At 39.8% G+C, this 25509-nt stretch overlaps 3 protein-coding genes across 13 annotated transcripts in view; 1 reads left to right on the top strand and 2 right to left on the bottom strand.

Moving 5' to 3' along the window:
• The window catches only part of GPBP1L1 (GC-rich promoter binding protein 1 like 1), a 77714-nt gene extending 76737 nt beyond the window's left edge, over positions 1-977 (bottom strand). Inside the window, exon 1 of one of the 5 annotated variants that reach the window (XM_004448066.5) lies at positions 709-977. The gene's annotated coding sequence lies outside the window, so the exon portion shown is untranslated. Of the gene's footprint in view, positions 1-159; positions 386-708 lie in introns of those variants that run through there. The other 4 variants (XM_058303663.2, XM_004448067.5, XM_058303661.2 and 1 more) reach the window with 4 other exon arrangements.
• Positions 978-1947: 970 nt separating this feature from the next.
• On the top strand, positions 1948-5583 carry TMEM69 (transmembrane protein 69). Its single transcript, XM_004484879.5, has 3 exons — positions 1948-2061; positions 3538-3679; positions 4724-5583. Exons 2-3 carry the CDS (start codon positions 3638-3640, stop codon positions 5435-5437), a joined length of 756 nt encoding a protein of 251 aa, XP_004484936.2. The 5' UTR covers positions 1948-2061; positions 3538-3637; the 3' UTR covers positions 5438-5583.
• A 3160-nt stretch (positions 5584-8743) lies between these two features.
• Positions 8744-25509, bottom strand: part of IPP (intracisternal A particle-promoted polypeptide) — a 37506-nt gene continuing 20740 nt past the window's right edge. For 6 of the 7 annotated variants that reach the window (XM_004448071.4, XM_058303659.1, XM_004448069.4 and 3 more), the window contains 4 exons: positions 24234-24371; positions 23116-23238; positions 20259-20479; positions 8744-11157 (listed from right to left, as the gene is read on the bottom strand). In XM_004448071.4, the coding sequence (XP_004448128.1) occupies positions 10933-11157; positions 20259-20479; positions 23116-23238; positions 24234-24371 (707 nt within the window). In that variant the 3' untranslated portion in view covers positions 8744-10932. Of the gene's footprint in view, positions 11158-11925; positions 12290-20232; positions 20480-23115; positions 23239-24233; positions 24372-25509 lie in introns of those variants that run through there. The other variant, XM_071217471.1, reaches the window with a different exon arrangement.

The raw sequence follows: 25509 nt of genomic DNA, 5'->3' as shown, positions 1-25509 counted from the left end.
AGGTTCCAGTCCTTTCTCCTTCCCCAGGCCGGACACCCAACCACCTGTGCGAGAGCCGCCTCCAACTTGCTTTAACAGCCGGTCGATTAGGGACCTGGCGGAGACCCGCGCAAGGACCCCAGGACCCGCTACTCCCTGCTGTCCCAAGCTCCCACTCACCGGGCAGCAGCGGGTCTACAGCTAGGGCCGAGACGCGGCGTCTGAGGGTGCGTTCCCAGGTCCTAGGTCCCGCAAAGGTGGCTAGCCCACAACCATAACAAAGCTCTTCCCAAAATGGCTGCCCGGCCCACACGGCCCAGGATGGGCAGAGCGGGAGCGGGGGAGGTGGGGGAAGGAGGCGGAGTGACGACTAGCCCCGGCCCTCCCCCTCTCAACTCCGCCTCACACACGCCTACTCGCTCGCAACGCCCACAGAAGCTCAGGCGCACGCGCAAGGGCCCGACTCCCGTGACCCTGCGGGGGTCGTCCGCGTCCCACAGCGACAATGTTCAGTCCTTTGAATGACGGTTATTCCCAGCTCAGTCACTACCTCACCTCACCGCGGCTTCAGGCGGCGCGGAACCGCTCCCGCCCCCCTTCAGAGTTGAAGTCGCTCCCTTCCTTCGCGCCGCCTGAGGCGAAGACCAGCTGAGTGTGGTACGCCCCTTCCTCTCCCTCTGCCCAACACTAGGGCCTGAGCGCTTGTGAATGAGTAGGGTGCATGAATACCCGGTTTTAGTCGCCTCTTCTTTCTTCACCTTCCCACACCTCGTCCCTGGGCAAGCACGCGTTCCCAGAGTACTAGCTAGTACTTCGATAAGTACTAGCAAATCGGTATCGGAGGCGTGTGTTTCAGGATCTTCTTTTCTTCACATGCGCGCGCCGTTGAGACTCCAGCCCCCAGCGAGCCACACGGTCCGACTATGGTGACCTGCGCAGCTGGGACCGGCGCACTACCCGCTGGGAGTGGTAGTTCCTTGTGACCGTCGGCAGCACGCTTGCGCACCCGCGCAGAACGGATTTCTGGCCCGAGTCTGCGCCTGTGCAAAACTGCTTCTCCTACTCAAAATCTCATTGGGTATAGCTTGACGGGAAGGGGTGGCGCTTCAGTGACAGGCTGAGAAAGAAATAAAAGTGAAAAACGTAGCGCGACTAGTAGCAGTGACTATAATGAAATTCGCTGTTGAGCCCCTGCCGCATGGGAAGCAAAGCAATTTGATGGCCAGCAACCATGAATCAAGGCTACTTGGAATCCCTAGGACTGAAGAACTATCCGGCGTGGGCCCCTGAGCTCTTCTATAATAACTTGTCATTCGCTTCATCTTAGAGACGGAAGGACACTCAAAATTAGAGACCCAGAGAAGGGAAGGGACTTGCCCAAGGTCACATAGCCTTGAAGTAAACTTAAAAAGGCGAGAGAGGATTGATCTAACAGGCTGGATCACTCCCAACCCAAAGACTCTCTTCACCCCACATTTCATACAGAAGTGAAAACTCTGCCCCATGTGCTCCTTATTCTTAAAGTGAAGTTTGCAGGCCCCAGCAAAGAGAATGGAAGTAGAACAGGGTTTTTTTGTTTGTATTTCTTTAATAATATTAGTAAAGGACATTAATGCGGAGGGAGATGTGTCCCGTGGGTTCTAAAAACCGTGTTGCTTTTTTCTTTTCCCTGTTGTTTTGCAAAGTAAAAAAATAAGTTCCATCACTTGGCCCAGAATCCAAGACGCCTACCTTTCTGCACCCCCATTACTCTGAAATTGTTTCAACAGGGACTCTCTACCTTCCCAAACTTTGAGGGGCAGGTTTCCGTCTGGGAACGCTGGAATAAAAGGAAGGATCGTTTGAGTACCCTGCAGGACTCGCTGGCCGGCTGCCACTAGAATTGAAATTTAAAGAGCGCTTCTAGGACTGAAACCCCGACTTGGGAACTAGTTAACGCAGGTGAAGTTCCTACCGGAATTATTTGTTTTCGGCTCTCAGGAAATGGGAGCTACCAAACCCCACTGGCCGGAAGTGCCCTTTCACAGACCGGCTGGCTATTCCTGCAGCTCAGTTGTGTATTTCTCGGCGCGGCGCTGGCAAGTAAGTATCCAGGATGCCACAAGGGGAGGTAGGTAGGTAGGGGGAGCACCAAGGATGGGCAGGAAATAGGGCCACGGGCTCTGTCTGGCAAGGTTTCCTGAGGATCCTTGAATCTAAGCTCCTCCTCTCGATTGTCGTTTTTGATTCTCGCAGCTTGCATTTCTTCCTGCTGGGCAAGAACTCACCGAAAATGAGCGGATTAACCTTTGGCTCTGTCTTTATCTTTCGCACCACCACTAACCTGCGCCTGGGGGTTTTAAGCTATCACTTTTTTGTTTTAATACCCCTGAGTTGGAAAGCACGTGCCATAGTGGACAGGGACTTCCTAAAATTTTAGAGAGGAGGGTTGAAATATTCAATAGGGTGGTTCGTTAAGTCCTAATATCTGTGATCAATAAAGTATTTATTTTTATTAAGCAACTGTCGTTGCTTTAGATACCTTATTCTTCTGGTTAAGAATGGGATTTAGGACAAACAGATCTGGATTCATATTCTCACTCAACCACATACAGCCTGCTAACATTAGAAAGGGTTCTTAACCATTTCCTAAGAGGGAATACTATCCAGTATTTTTTATTGCTTACTTTGTGTCAGAGACAGTTCTCAGCTCTTTACTTGTATTAACGTTTAATTTTATGGCGATGGGGAGCCTGTGTAGCTCAGTGGTTGAGCCCCTGCTCCCCATGTAGGAGGTCCAGGGTTCAATCCCTGGTACTTCATGAATGGCTAAATCAGAGTACACAGATTATACCTATAGAAACTCTTCACAATGAAAAATAGTTGAAAAAATTCCCATGCCTTAATTTTACAACAACCCTATAAGGTAGTTATCATCCTTATTTCAGAGGTGAATGAGTGGAACCATAGCAAGGTTAAGGAACTTTTCCAAAGCCACACAGCTAATAAGAGGTAAAGCCAAGATCCCAACCCAGATTGTTTAACTCAAAAGTCTGCACACTTTAAATTTTGGACTATATTGCCTGTCAGTGCCAACTTGATGAACTTGTGAGCACTAAATGAGTTAATGCTGCTAAAGCACACAATTCCAATACTTGTTTGATAACTGAATTGATTTGTTTGCCAGTTATCATTATTTTGAGCTGCTTGAACTCTTAAGCTCCAAAGTAGGTAACTACAGGGAAAAAAAGAGAACAGAGAAGCTATGACCTTAATTTTTACAGATAAGAAAATTGGCCCCCAAGGAAGCAACTTGCCCAGGGTCACACAGCTAGGAAATGGTGGAGCTGTTTGTAAAATCAAGATCTTAAGTTATTCTGTGTTACATCACACAACCAAAGCTAAAAGAACAGTTCAGGGAATAACCTATTTCCTTAATGTGTTACTGAATCTTGTGAAACATATTACTGATTTTTTTTAAAAGGAATTTGCTATATGGAAGAAATTGTCACAAGTTACTGCTTTTTGAAATTATGTCTAACATGAGAAAAATTAAATGACATCTTGTTTTGTACACAGCAACATGCATCTTCTGGTTCAGTCCCTTCACTTGGCTATAAAAATACATTAATCAGAACTGCTTGGCATCTTCCTGAGCAAGACTTCAGTAGGGTCCAGTATGCTTCACTTCATCCAGAAATGTTCTCGAGCATCTTCAAAGGTTAGTATATTCAGCAAATATTTGAGCACTATTAGCCAAGCACTCCTCTGGCTGGGACAACAACAGGAAAAAGACAACAAAAATCCTTGTCCTCATGTATTCAGGTGGAAGGGAAAGGTGAATAATATACAAATAAGTAAAATATTTAGTATGTCAAGTGGTAAGTGCTATGTAGAGCTGGGAAGGAGACTAGGGTATGTCAAGAATAGGCATAGATTAAAAGAAAATAAAGAAGAAGAAGAAAAAGAATAAGCATAGGATTGCATTTATAAATAGGGTGGTCAGAAGTCAGGGGGTGAGCCAGGCAGCTGAGAGATGAGCATTCCAGGCAAAAGAAAAAAAGGCACCAAGATGGGATCGTTACTAGTTGTTTGAGAAGTCACAAATATTTCTAAATAGCACTTTCATTTTTTCTTTCATCCAACACTTTTTAAGTTATTGTTCTGTTTATTTGTGTACTCAGTAAAGCACAGACTCAGCAGAAAAGGCTATTACTTTAACCATGTACCATGAAAGGCACTGGGTTTTTTGTTTTTTTTTTTTTTTACGGCAAAGAAAAAAACATGATCCAGGCTCTCTAGTCTACTTAGAGACAAATAAAAACACATTTTTAATTAACTTAGAATAATAATATAAGTGTGCTTAGGGTACTTAATTATAGGAACATTAAATGAGACTAAAGAGGGTTTAAGGAAAGCTTTAAACTGAATTTTGAAGAATGAGACAAAATCTCTAGATAAAAAAGTAGAAGAGGTGGTTTAGAAGGCCAAAAACCTAGTCTTTACTTCTTCCTCTTTCAGATATTTCTGTCATGGGATAAAAGCAAACATCACTGGTTTCCATTCAGTAGTTTCTTTTGTGTGTTCCATAGTTGTTTAATACTCTTACTAGCAATAACATCACCCTGTAGTAAGTTCAACCTTACTATAAAATTTGATGTGCTAATGGAAAGCACATTGGGGTTTTTTTATATTGTTTTATATGGGGGTTAACTGAGATATTTTTAAAAATGTATTTTTGTCTTCTGGTTCTGTTTCTATATAGATGCTGAAGTACCCTTTCACAGTGGGACTAGGAGTCAGCAGGAAAATAGATATACTTTCCCTCAAGACATCTCTCCAGCAGAACTCTTCCCCTTTGTTTCCAAGGCTTTGGTTTTTCTCGTCATTTCCAGTGTGTATGAGCAAGACACAATGCTATCATACTTCCCCATGCTGCTTTAAGAAGAAGCAGAAGCAAGCAATACTTCCAGCCAGGCCACCAAGCACCATCACTTACCTGCCCAACAGCCCAAAGCCAGCCCTATACATATCTCTGGCAGGACTAATCCCCTTTGTGGCTCCACCTCTGGTCATGGTGATAACAAAGACTTACATCCCCATATTAGCTTTTACTCAGATGGCTTATGGAGCCAGTTTCCTATCTTTCTTGGGAGGAGTCAGATGGGGTTTTACTCTGCCAGAAAATAGTCCAGCCAAACCAGACTTTCTTAATTTAGCTAACAGCACAGCCCCTGTTTTGTTTTCATGGTATGCCTTTCTTATCTGTGAAAGACTCAGTGAAGCTATAGTCATGGTAATAATAGGTCTAGGGATAGCATTACATGTTGAATTTTTTCTCTTGCCACATTATCCCAATTGGTTCAAAGCCTTGAGGATAGTAGTCACTTTAGTAGCCTTTTTTTCATTTATAATCACTTTACTAGTTAAAGATGCATATCCAGAGAAAGGACCCAAAAGACCTGGTCAAGTAGAATAAATATAGAATTACTCTTTAGATAATTAGCGTGTTTGTTATAAGTCTTATAAAGGCTGGATTTTTGCCATCACCTTTTTCTTGTTTGGTTCCTTTTTCTTACCAATGATAACTTATTCTTCAGTGATTGTTTTTCATTTTTAGAAATTGTTACTTCATAGTAATTACTTAAGTAAAAGCTTGAAAATCCACAAAAGTCCTATTCCTGTCATATTAGGTTATAGGTCTTTTTCATTCTTTTTATGAATTATATAGCCAGCTACTTAGACATTTCAATAATTTATCTATCTTGAAAATGTTTAAATAAAAAGGAAAAATCCCTTTTGGCTCATTCTCTGTGATCATTTAAAACAGATTTGTCCACTTTAAGAAGAAAATCTCTTATCCATGAGTGGCTGAAAATAACAGGTGATCAGGAAGTGGACTTGGCCCAATGGATAGGGCCTCCACCTACCATGTGGGAGGTCCGTGGTTCAAACCCCGGGCCTCCCTGACCCACGTGGAGCTGGCCCACGTGCAGTGCTGATGCGCACAAGGAGTGCCATGCCACACGGGTGTCCCCACGTAGGGGAGCCCCAAGCGCAAGGAGTGCGTCTCATAAGGAGAGCTGCCCAAGAATGGCACCGCACACACGGAGAGCTGACACACAAGATGATACAACAAAAAGAAACAGATTCCCAGTGCTGCTGCTAAGGATAGAAGCAGTCACAGAAGAACACACAGCGAATGGACACAGAGAGCAGACAACTGGGGGGAAAGGGGGGGAGGGGGGAGGGGGGAGGGGGGAGGGGAGAGAAATAAATCTTTTTAAAAAATATATAAATAAAAAAATATATCTATTTAAGTATTAGTCAATTTTCATATGTAAATTATATACATAAGATTTCTACTCTACTGATTCTTGCTAACAAGTAATTCATCAGGGACTAGAGTGGTAAGTTATGTACTTTCTTACACACCACAGAACTAGATCTAGTTCTGATAACTAAAGCTTACCAGTTTAAGCCCATGGCTACAACCAATACAGGATTTTTTTTTTTAAGGTACTGGGGCCAGGGAATGAACCCAGGACCGCCTATGTGGGAAATCAGTGCTCAACCACTGAGCCACATTGGCTTCCCTGAGTTGTTTTTTTTGTTTGTTGTTTTTTTTATTTTTAGGAGGCACTGGGGACTGATCCCAGGACCTCCCATGTGGGAAGCAGGTGCTCAACCGCTTGAGCCACATCCACTCCCCAGGATCCTTTTTTAATATGGAGAAAGAAGGAAAGGAAGCTTACACCCTTCATAAGATCTTTGAGTACCATATATACTTGGCAAAATTTTCCCTGACCTCTGTCAGAATAGGGGCAAGTCCTATTTTTAAACTAATTGCCCAATTTCACTAAACAGATGCTATTCTGCAGCTGAATTACAATGTGTGCTTAAGAAAATTAAGTATGTAAGATTTTAATTTTTAGATGGACAGGATATACAGAAGTATATTATCAAATATGGCAAAAGATCACTTTGTTACTCAAAAACTGAAATTAAATGTAAAAACAAATTTGCAAGGGGAAATGGTAAAGACAAAAGAGACTAAGTGACTTCAAAATGAGTCAGGAGGTCATCAGAGGGGTCGTTCTTATGCACGTCTCAGCAGGATCCCAGAGACAGCCTAAGTAGATACAACCCCAAGTAGTGGTACTCCTGAGGGCTACGTAGACACCCAGGTCCCTACATTATGGCAGATGGCTCTGGAATCCATTGCCTTGCCAGTGGGCCCTACTTTGGAATTTGTACTCCTGAGTGTGATGGAGGTGGACTCAGATGTAATTTTTCTCTACACATGCCTCTTCTGTCACTTTACTGAACCTGTGGTTGGCGCCAGGGTTGTTATACGCTCAGGTAACTTGAATTTCTGGACTGTCCATGTGCCAGCTGGGCCCTGAGCCTCAGCAGAGTTGCAACACCAACTCTCCAGTTCATTGGACTTATCCAGGTCAGCTAACAAGGAGTTTAGGATGATCAACCACCACACCAGAGAACTGAAAGTCTGTAACTGCAAGCAAGAGAATACATCCATCAGCCATATTGGATCTAAGCCCCCTCAATTTAGAAGTGAGGTGGAGTGGACACTGCCATCCCAGGGTCCTCAGGATGGAGGAACAAAATATGGGTTAGAGTGGACTTACTGGTATTCTACTATAGTATTATTGAGACTTTAGCAATGGGAGAAAATGTATCGCTCTGGAGACAGTGGCCATGGGAGTTGCTGAGGGCAGGGAGAGGAGGGAAGAAGTGTGATATGGGGGCATTTTCAGGACTTTGAGTTGTCCTGAATGATACTGCAGGGACAGATGCAGGACATTATATATCCTGCCATAATCCACTGAATGGCAGGGGGGAGATTGTAAACTACAATGTAAACTATAATCCATGTGGTATGGCAATTCTCCAAAATATATTCATCAAATGCAATGAATGTGCCACACTGATGAAAGAGGTTGATGTGGGAGGAGTGGGGGGGGGCAGGTGCGGAGTGGGGTATATGGGAACCTCTTATATTTTTTAATGTAACATTTTCTGTGACCCATATATCTTTTTAAAAAAAAGACAATAGGGAAGTGGATGTGGCTCAAGCAATGGGCTCCCATCTACCATATAGGAAGTCCAGGGTTAGATACCCAGGGCCTCCTGGTGAAGGCAAGCTGGCCCACACACAGAGTGTTAGCTCACGTGGAGTGCTGCCCGTGCAGGAGTGCCAGCCTATACGGAGAGCTGGCACAGCAAGATGATGCAACAAAAAGAGACACAGGAGAGACAATAAGAGACACAGTAGACCAGGGAGTTGAGGTGGCACAAGAGAATGATCACCTCTCTCCCACTCCGGAAGCTCCCAGGATCCATTCCCAGAGCTGCCTAATGAGAATACAAAGCATATACAGAAGAACACACAGAGAACGGACACAGACAGCAGACAATGGAGGGATGGGGGAGAAAAAAAAAAGATTAAAAAAAAATGTGCAAATCTCTAAAATTATACAAAAACGAAATATCCTGGGGAATGCTACTATAGTTTGGTAATCCAGGAATACTTTTTTTTGGTTTTTGTTTTTGAGTTAGGCCATAATTTATTCAGGTAAGGAGGATGAGAAATGGAAGAAAATAACAGATCAGGAGTCCCAGGTAGAGAGGAAGGGGCTGAAAAGTGATAAAGAGGGCTGACTACAATTCCCCATTATAGGTTATAAATATCCAAGTTTTACATGTGTGGCCACATGGCAGAATGATGTGCAGGAGGAACACTGTTAATAAACTAATACCCCAAAAAAATCTAAATGCTTTATTAGTACATTCTTTTAAAACAGTCTGTTACCTAGGAAATAAGCAAATTTACAAAGCAAAGTACCTATTTTCAGGGATTTTCTGGACCTATTAAACCCAAATACTCATTCTCCTGACATATTTCTACCACAGCAGTGTAAAACACCTCCCGACACAGTGCCACTTTAGGTTGGTACTAACCAATAATGAGGATTAAACTAGAAGTGTTTTATAAATCTGTTTTGAATCAGTATAGATTCTCTGTGACTAGAAAATATTAAAGGCACATGGGTTAAAACTTACACTGTATACAAATTATCTTTATACTTCATTCTTTGACATTTTACAGATCCCAACCAGGCATCTATGACCCTGCAGACTTCCAAGATAACTCAGAGAAGGGGATGCAGCTTTCTTCTACACTAAGTAAAATTTTGCTAATACACACATACACTTAAATTATGAAATGAGGGAAACGGACTTTGGCCCAGTGGTTAGGGCGTCCGTCTACCATATGGGAGGTCCGCGGTTCAAACCCCGGGCCTCCTTGACCCGTGTGGAGCTGGCCATGCGCAGTGCTGATGCGCGCAAGGAGTGCCGTGCCACGCAGGGGTGTCCCCCACGTGGGGGAGCCCACGCGCAAGGAGTGTGCCCGTGAGGAAAGCCGCCCAGCATGAAAGGAAAGTGCAGCCTGCCCAGGAATGGTGCCGCCCACACTTCTCATGCCGCTGACGACAACAGAAGCGGATAAAGAAACAATACACAGCAAATAGACACCAAGAACAGACAACCAGGGGAGGGGGGGAAATTAAATAAATAAATAAATCTTTTTAAAAAAAAAATCAAGTCCATAAAAAAAAAAAATTATGAAATGAACTATACTTGTGGGCCAGATATGAGTGGCTACCTAGGAGTCTTTAATGCTTACCAAAGGTGTTCTATCTAAATAACCTATTGATGCCTTATAACAATGTATCAAAAGGCCTTAGTAAGAAATGGGGAAATCATGGATATGCAAATCAAATTCTTCAGTCAACTGAATTTGAAGATTTAGTTAAATCTAAATACGTGCAAGACCTGTAATATATATGGCTCCAACTGGCTATTAGAAATCACTTAAAAGTGATTACCATGTGCATGATGAATCTTCCTCTCAGAACTGAACAGAGAACAATTCTTTAGAAGGGTTCCCACGGGGATATAAGTTTTCAAAAGTCTTTGAACTCGCAGTTATGAGTCAGTGTCTATAAAATAAAGTTTCATAGGTACTACATATCAGCCTTCTCCAAGACAGTCTAGGGAGTAACTTTGTAGAGAGATCAAATACAAATACAAGTAAGAGATCAAGTACAAATAACATTCACAAAGCCTTTTAACCTAATAAAATTTCTTCTTCCCAAAGCCAAAATTAGATATTTTTGATAACTAGGAAAAAAAGTAAGAAACTTACTAGGTACATAATACCTCCTGCAGGGCCCTATCACCCATTAGATAATCCTATTATAATAAAGAACTGTCACTAAGAACCTCCTATTCCTCACTTGCATTTCTCAGCATTAAGACAAAAAATATGACTGAGCAAAAACTTTTCTTAAGCTATTATCAACAGGCAAAACCTATTTATCTGTATAGATAGCTAGGTATTTACCACATGCCACTCCCAGAATATTTGCTGTCAGTAAAAACTATGCGGCTAGTGAGGATGCCTGCAATCAAGTAAAAGCTTAATTTGCTTTTTCTCTAGGTTGGAAAGTTGTGCCCTGGATTGAATGATGAATGCTCCAAGATCTTTCAACTGTATCATTGATATTATTCCTCCATCACACAAAAGTCATGTTACAGTATGAATTGCACTGGAGAAGCAGCTAAAAGGGTTATTTGCTAAGAAGTCTCTAACAAATCACTTTTACAAATAGGACTTTACCCTTAACTGCACGATTCTAGAGTATAAACAGTATATCTATTGTTAGTAGGCTTGGCAAATTTGTTTGAGCTCTTAATTAGTTTAGGATATATTCAATATCCCTACTCATTCAAATTCTCAGAAAAATCATCCTTGTAGTCATTTCTCCACGAAATAAAGGGAAAATATGACAGAATCAGAGGGTAGTAACACCAAATATATGTATGATTTGCAAAATGTCAGATCCTGTATTTTCAAAGTAATTCTTGTGCTCTTTTATGCTTTATATTTCATAATACAGCAACACCCCCTTCACAACGACTGGTGATCATATTACCAATTTCTGTCCATGTATCTGAATGAGGATTATAAACTTCAACTGAGTCCAAGGTGCTTGGAGCCAAGAAATCATGGCTGGAAGAGCGACCTCCAGAAACATACAGAAGCCCATTGACTGCCACAACGCACATGCCTGCTCTGGGCACTTTCATTGAGGCAACTTCGACCCACTTTTCCTGGTTAAGAGAGAAAAAAATAAATATATTTTAAAATGATAATAGAGACAACTGCTGAGAAATCAGATGTTCTGTTTTTTTTTTCCATGTTCAAATCTCAAACACAGTTCAGTGAGGTAAGTACATATAAAATTTTAAAATGAACTTTCAAGTAGCAACAGACAAAGTAGTGAGCTTAAAAGAGAATAAAAGAAAAACATGCCTATGCTAACTCCTAGTATACATTGTTCCCTGAAGAAATTTCAATAAGGTACAGCAGCAAAAATGTCCAATAATGTCCTCCAGGGAAAACATCTATCCCCAGAAAAATAAGAAAGCTAGTAAAGATCTTGAGAAGTGAGCAGGAAAAAGCAAGTGGCAGGTAAAAAATGAAAAGATTATTAACCTAGAAATAAAGAGTATGATGTTTTTAAAATCATAAAACATGAACACTAATTGTTTAACAATGCTAGAAAGTGAACTTTTTGAAAGCAGAGACTTAACAAGCATCATATCCCAGTGCCTAATATAGTGCCAGCACATTATAAACAGTTAATATAATTCAGGGACAATCCTTTGAAATCAAAGGACCAGGTTAAATCTGAAGGCCACTTGATCAATCTGAAATTACAGAACACATCACAAAGTTGGAATAACTGAAAAAAAAAAGTTAAAAAAAATAGATATATTCAGAAAAAGATCCATAACTGGTTGTTTTAGATTCTAAGGCTGCTCAAAGCAAATGCCATGAAATGGGTCAACTTAAACAGTGGGAATTTATTAGCTTACAGTTTCAAGACGTGGAAAATATCAAATCAAGGCATCATCAAGGTGATGCTTTCTTTCCCAGGACCAGCTGCTGACAATCCTTGGCTCTTCTGCCTCATGGCAAGGCATATGGCAACATGTCCTAGTCTCTTGCTTCTCTTCCAGGTTTTGTTGATTTCAACTTTTTGCTCCCATGACTTTCTTTTTTTCTCTCTGTATCCATTCTGTTTATAAAGAACTCCAATAACAGGATTAAGACTCATCCTGAATGAGATGGGTCACACCTTAACTGAAGGAGCCTCATCAAAAACATCCTTCTTATAATGGGTTGACATCCACAGGAATGGATTAAATTCAAGAACATGTTTTTCTGGGGTATGTACAGCTTCAAACCAACACACTGGTTAAGAAAAATTAGAATGTTTTGGGTTATGCTTATCATTATAGAGAACTAGCCTTTGCTCTCAAAAATGACCCTTGACAAGAATAAAGGGTCTCTAGGGCTCACTGCATAATTTTTATCTTTCATTTCTATTACTGTATTCAATTATAGTTTGATTTTTATCCTTAGTAACCTCAAAATAAACTTTTTGTAAGACCAGAAACATATTTTATCTTATCTTTAGTGTACAAATTTAGAATGTAGGACTTTAGCGGATAATAAATAATAACATTTCAAATTTATGCATGAAAAACCAAAGCAACTCATCATTGACAAGCATTTACTTTTGAACTAAAACCTATTAATTTCACAGCCATATACAAAAACTAGCAACAGAAAATGCCCTCAATAAATTCCTTTTCTATATTCCCAATTAAGATCATTCAGCAGGTAAGAAGAATTTAATCCTTTTAGAACAACACAAGGATTTCCACTTTCACCACTTCAATTTAACATTGCACTGGAGGTTTTAGTTAGGGCAAATTAGCAAAGAAAATGAAATAAAAGGCATCGAGATCGGTAAGGAAGAGAGAAAAGGTATCTCTATTCACAGATTCACAATCTTGTGGGGTAAGTCTGAGGTCTTTACAGTCTCCAAAAAATGATATCCTTAGAGCTAATCCATTCCTGTGGGTGTGAACCTAGTATAGAAGGGAACTTTTGATCAGTTAAGAACTAGGGTGAGTCTTAATCCTATTACTGGAGTCCTTTATAAACAGGATAAATACAAAGAGTGAGCGAGCGAGCCAGCGCGAGCTAGCTAGCTCGAGCGAGAGATAGAGACAGAGAGAAAGCCGGAAGCAGAAGCAATGAAACCCAGAGAGAAGGCAGAGATCAGCAGATGCTGCCATGTGCCTTGTCATGTGACAGAGGAGTCCAGGATCACCAGCAGTCTGTCTTTGCAGAGAATGATTGCCTGATGATGCCTTGATTTGGAAACTTTCATGGTCTCAGAACTGTAAGCTTGCAAGTTAATAAATGCCCATTGTAAACCCAATCATTTCTGGTATATTGCATTTTGGTAGCCTAGCAAACTAAAACATCTTACATATAGAAAACCTTAAGGAATATACAAAAACACTATTATATTACAAGTACAGCTTGGTTACAGGATGCAAGATCAATATACAAAATCAAATGTCTTTCTATACACCAACAATGAACAACCCAAAAATGAAATTAAGAAAATAATTCCATTCATAAAAGCATCAAAAAGAATAAAATATTTAAGAATAAATTTAACTAAGGAAGTGGAAGGAACTGAAAACTATAAAACATTGTTGAAAGAAATTGAAGAATACGTAAATAAATGGGAAGAGTTACAGGGTTCACAGATTGGAACACTTAATATTGTTAAGAAGACAATACTCCTCAAATTGATCTACAGATTCAACGCAATCTCTCTTAAAATCTCAGCTGGCTTTTTTGCAGAAACTGACAAGCTGAACATAAAATTCATATGGAAGTTCAAGGGACACAAAATAGCCAAAACAATCATGGAATAAAAGAACAAAGTTGGAGAACTCACAATACCCAATTTCAAAACTTACTACAAAGCAACAGTAATCAAGAAAGCCCAATACTGGATTAAGGATACACATTTAGATAACTGAATAGAATTGAGAGGACAAAAATAAACCCTCACATCTATGACCAGTTGATTTTCAAAAAGGGTACTAAGGCAATTGGGACAAAATAGTCTCTTCAACAAATGCTATTGGGACAAATAGATATATATTTGCAAAAGAATGTTGGCCCCTACCACCTATTAATATTTACAAAAAATTCATTTAAAATGTATCAAAGACCTAAATGTAAGAGCTAAAACTATAAAACTGTTAGAAAAAAGCATGGGCACAAATCTTCATGATCTTGGGTTAAGCAATGGTTTCTTAAATACCAAACAAAAAGCACAAGCAACCAAAGGAAAAATAAATTGAATATGATCAAAATGTAAAACTTTTTTTTTTGCAGTTTTTTTTTTTAAAGATTTATTTATTTATTTCTCTTCCCTTACCCGCCGCCCCACCCCAGTTGTCTGTTCTCTGTTGTCTATTTGCGTCTTCTTTGTCCGCTTCTGTTGCTGTCAGAGGCACGGGAATCTGTGTTTCTTTTTGTTGCGTCATCTTGTGTTAGCTCTCCGTGTGTGCGGCACCATTCCTGGGCAGCTATCCTTACGGGGCACACTCCTTGCGCGTGGGGCTCCCCTACGCGGGGGACACCCCTGCGTGGCAGGCACTCCTTGCGCGCATCAGCACTGCGCATGGGCCAGCTCCACACAGGTCAAGGAGGCCCGGGGTTTGAACCACGGACCTCCCATGTGGTAGACGGATGCCCTAACCACTGGGCCAAGTCCACCGCCAAAATGTAAAACTTTTGAAGGCCCTGCCCAGATCAAGATGGCGGAGTAAGGCACTTTCGCACTCCATCTTCACACAGAAGCTTTGAACAATTAGCAAGAACTTGCAGAAACATTGTTTTAAAAGTGCCAGAGAACAGTTAAACAACTGCAGTAAAAGGGCAAGCACCAAATCAAGAAAAAGGCTACTTAAAAGAGACAGGATCTCATGGTACCCTGGCTGGTCCCTCCTACATCCCCTCATCTGCTTGGTGCAGAGCCAGCCCATGCTCCCAGTGCAGGTCTATGGTTCCAGTTCCAGAGAGAGCTGAGTAATCCTTGTGAACATATTGGGAGCATCTGTGCCTGGCCCAGTCAGTTTGGTGGTGGCCTGAGTGATTCACTGTTCCAGAACTTGCTCTGCTTGTAGAAGGCACTCACAGAGTGCTCCTACAGAACACTGGGATTGCAGACAAGTCATACTTCCTAGAGCAAGGGACTGCTGGTTGTACAACATACATTGCAGTGCCAAGGTCTGTGAGGAAAATGTTTCATTGGGAAGAGGGGACATTGGTATCCAAGTAAATGGAGGAATTCTTAGGGCCACATGTATATGCCCAAAACAGAATATAAGTGCAGAAAGGATCACAGAGACCTCCATGCTTTTGCCTCGAGCTATTCTCCAAACTCATTGTATGGATAAGCTCTGAAGGAGAGCACTTGCACAAGTCAATCTACAAAGACTGGAAAGGTATTTTCTTTTTTCCTTCTTTTTATTTCTTGTTTTTGTTTTTTGTTACCTCTTAGCTTTCTAGGAAAACCTGGTCATAACACTAACTAGCTGGATACAAGCTTAAGAAACACAAAACTCGAAGTCTAAATTCCAACAATATCACATTAAAATATCAAATGTTGAGTTTTCAACAACAGATTACAAAACATACAAAGAAACAGGAAATAGTGGCCCAGACAAAGGAAAAGATGAAAGTATCAGAAACCATCAATGAGGAGGGTCAAACCTAGGACATTCCAGACAAAACTTTAAGAAAATGGTCCTAAATATGCTCAAAAAGCTAAAGGAAATCAGGAAAATGATAGATAAACACTAAGGAAATATCAATAGAGAGATGGAAAAGGAAGCGGACTTGACCCAGTGGATAGGGCATCCGTCTACCACATGGGAGGTCCGCGGTTCAAATCCCGGGCCTCCTTGACCCATGTGGAGCTGGCCCACATGCAGTGCTGATGCGCACAAGGAGTGCCATGCCACACAGGGGTGTCCCCGCATAGGGGAGCCCCACGCGCAAGGAGTGCACCCCGTAAGGAGAGCCACCTAGCGCGAAAGAAAGTGCAGCCTGCCCAGCAATGGTGCCACACACACACACGGAGAGCTGACACAAGATGATGCGACAAAAAGAAACACAGATTCCTGGTGCCGCTGACAACAACAGAAGCAGACAAAAAGAACACACAGCAAATGGACACAGAGAACAGACAACCAGGGGAGAGGAAGGGGAGAGAAATTTAAAAAAATAAAAATCTAAAAAAAAAAAAAAATAGAGAGATGGAAATTACAAAAAGGAACCAAACAGAATTAAGAACCACAGCAACAGGAATTAAAATTTCCCCAGATGGGAAGTAGATGTTTCTCAAGCAGTTGAGCACCCCTCTCCCACACGGGAGGTCCCAGGTTCAGTCCCCGATGCCTCTTAAAGAAGACAGACAAACAACAAGCAAAAACAACAAGTAGACACAAGCAAAAAAAAAAAGAGTAAAACAATAAGTAGACAATGAGGGAAAAAAAAACAAACGAGCAGGTTGCAGATGTGGGTCAAGCAGATGAGCACCCACCTCCCACATGGGAGATCCCAGGTTCAGTTCCCAGTGCCTCCTAAAGAAAAAAAAACAGACAATAAGCAAAAAACCCAACAGCAGAAAATGAGCAAAAACAACAAGTGCAAACTGAGCACAAACAACCAAAAACAATAAGCAAACAGGTGAGGGAGCCATCTCGGGGATGGGGGGATTTTCCCCATAGGGGTTCACCAGCAGATTGGAGCAAGCAGAAGAATCAGTGAGCTTGGAGATAAAACAAGTGATCAGAGACTGAGGAACCTGTGGAACACCATCAAGCATACCAACATATATATTGTGGGAGTCCCAGAGTGAAAAGAAAGAAAGGTGGAGAGAATATTCAAAGAAATAATGGCTGAAAACTCCCTAAATTTAACAAAAGATATAAATCTGCACATACAAGATGTTCAATAAACTGCAAACAAGACAAACCCAGGGAAGTGGACTTGGCCCAATGGATAGGGCGTCCGTCTACCACATGGGAGGTCTGCAGTTCAAACCCCACGCCTCCTTGACCCGTGTGGAGCTGGCCCACGTGCAGTGCTGATGCGCGCAAGGAGTACCGTGCTAAGCAGGGGTGCCCCCGTGTGGGCGAGCCCCATGCGCAGGGAGTGCACCCTGTAAGGAGAGCTGCCCAGTGCAAAAGAAAGTTCAGCTTGCTCAGGAATGGCACCGCACACACAGAGAGCTGACACAGCAAGATGATGCAACAAAAAGAAACACAGATTCCTGTGCTGCAGACAAAGAATAACATGCAGCAAATAGACACAGAGAACAGACAACTGGGGGGGGGGGGGGGGAAGGGGAGAGAAAATAAAAAGAGACATGGGGAGGAAAAACAGAATAATAGACACAACAAAGCAGGGAGTGGAGGTGACTTAAGTGATTAGATACCTCCCTCCCACATCGGGGGTCCCGAGGACAGCTCCCAGTGCCTCCTAAGAAAACAAGGAAGACAAACAGACTTAGCATGTGAAAAACAAGGGGGTGGAAATAAACAAACAAACAAATAAATCTTAAAAAAAAAAAAAAAAGAGGGGTCCAAGAAGGGGGCATAGAAAATGGACAGCAAGAAGCAAAGCCACAAGCAAAGCTTGCTCCACCTACATTTGCAAGGTGCTGAATCTTGTCCACCCTGACAGTAATACCAGCATCTCATTCAAGGCCATGGGTATCACAAAGTTGTTTGTTACTGGCATCTATGAGCACATGGTGTGTGAGTAGTCTCACCTAGCACATTACAACAAGCACTCAACCATCACCTCCTAGAAGAATCAGACAGCCGTGAGCCTGCCGCTGCCCTGGGAGCTCTGCACTGTGTCCAAGGTCACCAAGGCTGTCACCAAGAAAACCAGCTCCAAGTAAATTTGCCAAGAAGAGCAAACAGGCTTTAGACATACCTTTTCTACTATTGGTCATTGACAGATACCGTTTTATCTCACAAATAAACCAATGAAAATGAGTGATACCAGAAGAAAGAAAAACACAACTATTTTTATCAATCAAGGAATAATCAATCAGCACCTGGCTACAATATTTTTTTTCTGATTTTAAAAATAACAAATTTTCATTGTAGAAATTTATGAAAAAAAAACACATAAAGAAAATTTTTAAAAAACATTCTAAAAAAAAAAACATTCTGTCTACAATAGATGCACTTTATAAAGACACAGATAAATTAAAAGCAGAAGGAAAGAAAACCCTAATTGAAAGGAAAATGGGGATGGCTACACTAATACCAGACAAAATACACTTCAGAACAAAGAATATTAACAGAGATAAAGAGGAACATTTCATGATAATAAAAAGATCGTGTCGTCAAGAAGACACAATAATCCCAATATAGGTACCCAGTAACAGAGCTTCAAAATATGTGAATCAAAGTCTGACAGGGAAGCGATGTGGCTCAAGCGACTGGGCTTCTCTCTACCATATAGGAGGTCCAGGGTTTGATACCTGGGGCCTCCTGGTGAAGGCAGGCTAGCCCATGTGGCAAGCTGGCCCAAGCAGAAAGCTGGCCCATGCAGCATGCTGGCCTGCCATGCCAGAGTGCTGGTCTGCACGCCACATGGAGAGCTGGCACAGCAAGATGACGCAACAAAAAGAGATACAGAGGAGAGATAATAAGAAATGCAGCAGACCAGGGAACTGAGGTGGTGCAAGAGATTGAGCACCTTTCTCCCACTCTGGAAGGTCCCAGATCGGTTCCCATAGCCACCTAAGGAGAATACAAGTAGACACAGAAGAATACACAGCTAATGGACACAGAGAACAGACAACAGGGGAGGAAAAAAAAAAGTCTGACAGAACTAAAATAAGAAATAGATAAATCCATAATTATAGATGGACTACAACACAGATAACAATACCACTTTTCTCAGTAATTTACAGAACAATTGGACAAAAAGAAAGGCTAAGGGAGACTTGAACAACACTAAAAATCAACTTGACCTAATTGACCCTTGTAGAACATTATACCCAACAAGGAGGTACTGTGGATTGAACCTGAGACGTTGTACATGGAAAGCATATGCTCAACCACAGAGCTACATCTGCTCCAGAATACAAATATTTTTCAAGTTCCATATGAGGCATTTACCAAGTCAGAAATCACACAAAGTCTGTTCACTGATCACAAGGGAATTAAATTAGATATCAATAACAAACCATATCTGGGAAATCCCCAGATTATTTGGAAATTAAATAAATACTTCAACAATCTACTATCAAAGAAGAATTTATCAGAGAAATTAGAATATATATCAAGAGAAATGCTAAATAAAACATAGCATATCAAAATGTGTGGGATGCAGTTAAAACAGTGCTCAAGGAAAATTTATGGCTTTAAAGGCTTATATTAGAGAAGAAAAGTTCTAAATTCAATCACTTAAAGCTTCCATTTTAAAAACCTAGTAAAGAAGAATAAATTAAACCCAAAACAAGAAGAAACGAAAAAAATAAAGAGCAGAAATCAATGAAAAAGAAAATGGACAAGCAATAGAAAAAAAGTCAGTGACACAAAAAATTGGTTCTTTGAAAAGAAAAAATAAGAGAAAACACAAAATAAAAATAATATGAATGAAAGAGAACAAATCACTATAGATCTTATACACATTAAAAGTATTAAAAAAGGATATTATAATGTGATAGTGAGTATAACTAACACAGCTGGTTTATAAATGGGATGGTGCCTGAAAAGGATAGTCTAAAAATGTAAATGTCATTGAAAGAAAGCTAGAGAATAATCTAGGGACTAAATAACACAGTGAACCCAGAACTGGATGAGGATTGTGGTTAATGGTACAAATACAAGAATGATCTTCTAAGAACTAGAACAAATATACATCATTATTACAAAGTGGTAAGAATATGGAGATACATGGGAAAAATACAATTAATGTAACTTATGGACTATAGTTAACAGCAATATTGTAATATTCTTGCATCAGTATCAAAGAGGATACTGTGTTAATAGGGAGTATAGAAAAAAAAATACCAAATGTACACTATAGACCATAGTTAGTGGCAATAGTCTGATGATATTCTCTCATAATCTGTTACAAATGGTCCACAATGATGTAATGTGTTGGTGGAAGAGTGTTGTATGGAAATTCTGCACGTTGTGTATAACTGTTTCATAAGTTTACAATTTCTCTAATAAAATATATATATATATATTTTTAAAAAAGGATACAAAACATTCAAAATCATCCAACCTACCTCTTCAAAAGAATATTTTTCTACAGTATGAAGAGCATCTTGTGTTTCATTCCACCCTCCAATAGAATAGATGCAGTCATTGAGTGCAGCCACTCCAAGATATGCTCTCCTAGTTCCCATTGGAGGAAGTGGAGACCAACGCTTGGAAAGTGGATCATAGACTTCAAAAGAACGAAGTTCTATTCCTTCATTGCTGATGCCCCCAATTACATAAATTAAACCTGGAAATGCAATATTTTTACTCAGACATTATAGAAACTAGGATATAAATACTTAGTAATAAAAAGTAGTATTAGTTACATAAGTTTGCTATGCTGATGCTATATTTAATGTAAACTTTACTATATAATTAAAGAAAGAAAATCAGTTTCTGTCCAGCTTATAGCATTTCACATTTAAGGATGCTGCTAAAGAATTAGAGTACAAATTTAAAGTGGCACTGAATTTTCAAAGAACTTAAACATACTACGACAAAACAATTTGCCATGACAAGGATTTCCCATCTTATTGTCTGCTTAGTGATCTCAGGATCCAGAACCAATGCTACCATCCACAGGTGAAAAAGGGAAGGGAAAACGGTTTTTCCCCCTAAAAAAAAGTATGCACTTAAGAGGGAATGACATGGTGCTGTTTGGTAACAGTCTCCTGTTGCTCACATGGGCCTAAATTAGAATAAAGAACTGAATTTAAATTAGAATCGTTACTTGGTTGAATTAAGGTATCAGGATCAATTACAAGATTATAGTATAATGTAATTCCCAGAGAGTCCTCTATTAGGTTTTATTTGAGACTAATAGTTCTAGCAATCTACAATTATCACTGTGTACCCACAATCTTTCCTATGTTTTAAAGGGATGAATTACCAGTTATAAAGAAGGGCATTTAGGGAAGCAGATATGGTTCAACTGATAGAGTGTCCACCTACCATATGGGAGGTCCAGGGTTCAAACCCAGGGCCTCCTGACCTGTGTGATGAGCTGGCCTATGTGTAGTGCTGGTGCACGCAGAGTGCCTTACCACGCAGGGGTGCCCCCCACGTAGGGGAGTTCCATGTGCAAGGAGAGCTGCCCCACGTAAAAACAGCACAGCCTGTCCAGGAGTGGCACCCCACTCATGTAGGGCTGACACAGCAAGATGATGCAACAAAAAGACATATAGATTCCCGGTGCCGCTGACAAGAACGCAAGCAGACACAGAAGAATACACACGAATGGACACAGAGAACAGACAACGTGGGAAAGGGGGGAGGGAAAGGGGAGAGAAATAAAAATTAAAAAAAAAGAAAAAAAGAATGACATTTAAAAAGGAAACTTGGCATCAAGCAATGAATGGATAAAATGTGGCATATTCATACACTGGAGTATTATTCATCCATAAAAAGGAATGAAATCCTGTTATATGCAACAACATGGATGAAACTTGAAGACATTATGGTGAGTGACATAAGTCATACACAAAAGGACAATTTGAATAGACAATTAGAATAAACATCTCATAGAGTCAGAATATAGAATACAGGTTACAGGAGACAGAGTGGGGAAAGAGAAGGGGAAGGTAAAGCTTCAAATGTACAGAGTTCCTCCTTGGAATGATAAAAATGTTTCAGTAATAGATGGGAGTGATGGTGGCACAACATTGTGAATGCAATTAACAGAAATGACATATATCTGAATGTAATTAAAAGGGAAAATGTAAGGTTGTATACACAGGAAAAGAACAAAAATTATAAAAAATTCATGGAACTATACAGCGAACTCTAAGTTAAACCATGGACTTTAAATAGTACAATTATAAAAATGTGCTATCATCAATTGTAATTAATGCTCCACACCAATGCAAGGTATTGGGGGTGGGGTGGTATATGGGAATCCTATATTTTGGGTATGATTGTTCTGTAAACCCACAACTTCTCTAATAAAGAAAAAAAATATTATTAAAAAAAGGAAACTTGGGCTAAATGTTAATAAACTCGGGTTCTAATTCCAGCTTTTCCAGCAAGCAGTTATGAGAAAAGAAAACTTGCAACCTCCCTCTTCTTCAGTTTCATCATCTATAAATGGATTAAAATAGGAAATCGCCAAGATTCCTCTTTATTATTTTAGATGAGAAGATAAAAATCATACATATAAAACAACTAGAGAACAAAATATTGAACAATAGTACGTAATCTACATTATGTAATTTGAATATTTAATGCTAGTGAAAACCAGGAGGTACTCCTAAAGCAGAAGGAAATTGAGCTGAGCTATCATACAACTATGGGCAGTTGTCTACTTCACAGGTACATATAAATCTGCTACCTAACCCTGGGTAGAGAATCAGGTTCTATTTAACAGTGTGTACTACCTACTTCTCAGGGTGTTATATTAGACAATTAAAATAATGTCTATATACTACATTAATATGCAGTACAAAATTTTTCTAATGTCTCAGAATTATATTCTGTGTTGCCTGAATTATAATGTACCCTATAAAAACACTGGAAAAACCTATAAGAAACAGAGGTTGTGAAGACTGTTTTTGGTATTCTCTCCCTATTTAGAAATACTAAGGCCTGCATGGGAGAGAAATTGACAATAATGGATGCCAATTCACCTGTTAATTTTGCTAGCCAGTATTTTTGCCTACTTGGAATTTTTAAATTCTAGCCTTGTTTATTTAGAAAAAAGATTATTTTGGCAATAAAGAAATAAAGATCAATGATAAAAGAGATTAAAAGCAGCTAGTGTCATTCACTATTAATAAACATAAAATATTCTTTTGTGTAATAAAGCCTCAAGCTGAAATTTTAAAATATATTTTGGAAAAAAAACAAAGAAAATATATTTTGAGTAAAAATATTTTATGAATTAAATACCTTGCATTTCACAGCACCCAAAATAGTAGCGTGAAACAGCCATGTTGCCAACTACTTCCCACTTATTTTCATCAGGATCAAATCGCTCAATGGTATTCCCTATCTCAGCTCCAACCCATCCACCTGTAACCAAATTTTTAAAACATGTTTATTTCTGGAACGAAAGACTCTTGTTTCTAAAGACCACCTTATAAAACATCTAATTCAACTATCTCATATTACAGATGAGTATCACATCATTATTTGTCTAAGATTACATGAAAAGCTGTAATTTGACTACGAGATAAACTCATTTCTTTTAATTCCCTGCCTTGTGTTCACTTAAGATAAATACATACATATATACATACATTTAAACATATTGCATGGGGAATATAGTATTTTGAAAGGCTACCTTTGAAACAACTTCTGCATACTTTGAATGGCTATCCTAATTAAGGCCTACTGTAAGGCTAACCAAATACACATCCTATTTAGTGTGATATAAGGAACTCCAAAAAGGCCCTTTATTAATGAAACAGCATTTCCTTAACAATCTCCAATTCTCAAAAAGGAAAAATGTTCTTTCTCACAATTAGAGACATAACTACAAAATGCAAATACTTGTGGGAGTAATAAATACAATGGATTAAATTCACATCAGGGTGATTGATATCAAATTTTTCCACAAAGAACAACACTGACTGTAATATTTATTACATAGATAATCAAAGTAGTTCAATAACATGCTCAAAATAATTCACTAAATCTATAATAATGAAAATAATATAGTGTAGAACTCCCACTTAGGTACCTTTAAATTTTTTGTTACGTGCTTTCTTACAGTAGACATAATCAAACCACTAACAGAGTGGTTAAAATGTTATATATATAATTAAAATCATGAGTTTTAATTAGTCAACTAAAGTGTTTCACTGGACGTTGTATCTATATTTTATCTCTTCCTCTAAAAACTACAGACTTGACAATATTCTCGAAGTAATACAATTTTGAGAATAAGAATTTACAGAGCTGAAAACATAGAAGTTTCTTATGGAAGGAAGGGAACATCTCTAATCAGAATCTGACTAATAATTCAAAATATTCCTAAATATCCTTAAATTGAACAACATAATTACCCAAAGCATAAATAGCCCCATAACACACACACACTCCCAAGCCACAGCGAGGGTGATTCATTGAAGCTACAGTTGTCCACTGTTTCGTAACTGGATCATAGCATTCAGTACAGTCAAAAATCATTGAATCCTTTTCACCTGAGTTAAATAAAAGAGACACACATGAGAAGTTTTGGTAATGCTGACAGACTAGAAGTAGACTACAATATTCAGTAGCATTCCCTATCACCAGAATTTCAACCATTATGTCTGATTTTATACTGTATATTACAACTCATTTTGCCCAACAAGCGTTACTTTGAATCCATAGCACTGTCATTTATTAAAGCCCACTTAAAAAGCAAAAGCAGGGAAGCAGATTTGGCTCGACGTATAGAGCATCTGCTTACCACATGGGAGGTCCAAGGTTCAAACCCAGGGCCTCCTGACCCATGTGATGAGCTGGCCTATGCGCAGTGACAATGTGCGCAAGGAGTGCCGTGTCATGCAGGGCTGTCCCCCATGTAGGGGAGTCCCACGAGCAAGAAGTGCACCCCATAAGGAGAGCCACCCAGTACAAGAGCAAGTCCAGCCTGCGCAGGAGTGGCACCGCACACATGGAGAGCTGATGCAGCAAGATGATGCAACAAAAAAAGACACAGATTTCTGTTCCACTGACAAGAATAGAAGTGGACACAGAAGAACACACAGCAGATGGACAGAGAGCAGACAACTGGGGGGGGGAAGGGGAGAAAAATAAATTTAAAAAATTAATCTTTAAAAAAAAAATAAGCATAAGAGATACAGACCAGTTTAGAAACATAATCAATATCTCTTTTTGGAATTCATAAATATCAAACTGCTGCACCATGTAAAGTTCTGAAAGCAGCACCTGGCACTGCGTAAGAACTCAATAAAGATTAGTTATAGCTAATATTAGCATACATTGATGTATTTCCTCTGAGAAATTGCTATATTATACTATACTATAGTATACAATACTATACTATACATAGGTCTGTTTTTATACATCATGAGCTTCTAGCAGGATGAGACTCTGCTTTATTTATCTCATGCATCCCAGAACCTGGGACTTTTGCTGGTCTCAATAAAAGTTTGTGGTTTAAAAAAAGAAATGAGAGAGGAACAAAACAAAAGCTGAGGGCCTTCATTACCAGTAGATCAGCCCTATAAGAAATACTAAAAGGAGTGCTGCAGGTTGAAAGTAAAGGACAATAACCAATTGACTGTGAAGAACTAAAGATTAAAGATCTCTGGTAAAGATAATGACACAAGT

This window comes from Dasypus novemcinctus, chromosome 9 (genome assembly GCF_030445035.2).
Source record: "Dasypus novemcinctus isolate mDasNov1 chromosome 9, mDasNov1.1.hap2, whole genome shotgun sequence".
Taxonomy (NCBI): domain Eukaryota; kingdom Metazoa; phylum Chordata; class Mammalia; order Cingulata; family Dasypodidae; genus Dasypus; species Dasypus novemcinctus.
The sequence above is the reverse complement of the archived record's forward strand: the minus strand, read 5'-3'. Positions and strand labels throughout refer to the sequence as shown.

Excerpts from the sequence above, each read along its gene's own strand:
- TMEM69 (XM_004484879.5), top strand. The coding sequence starts at position 3,638 with ATGCTTCACTTCATCCAGAAATGTTCTCGAGCATCTTCAAAG. Across the intron at positions 3,680-4,723 it reads GTTCTCGAGCATCTTCAAAG|ATGCTGAAGTACCCTTTCAC; the intron begins GTTAGTATATTC and ends GTTTCTATATAG.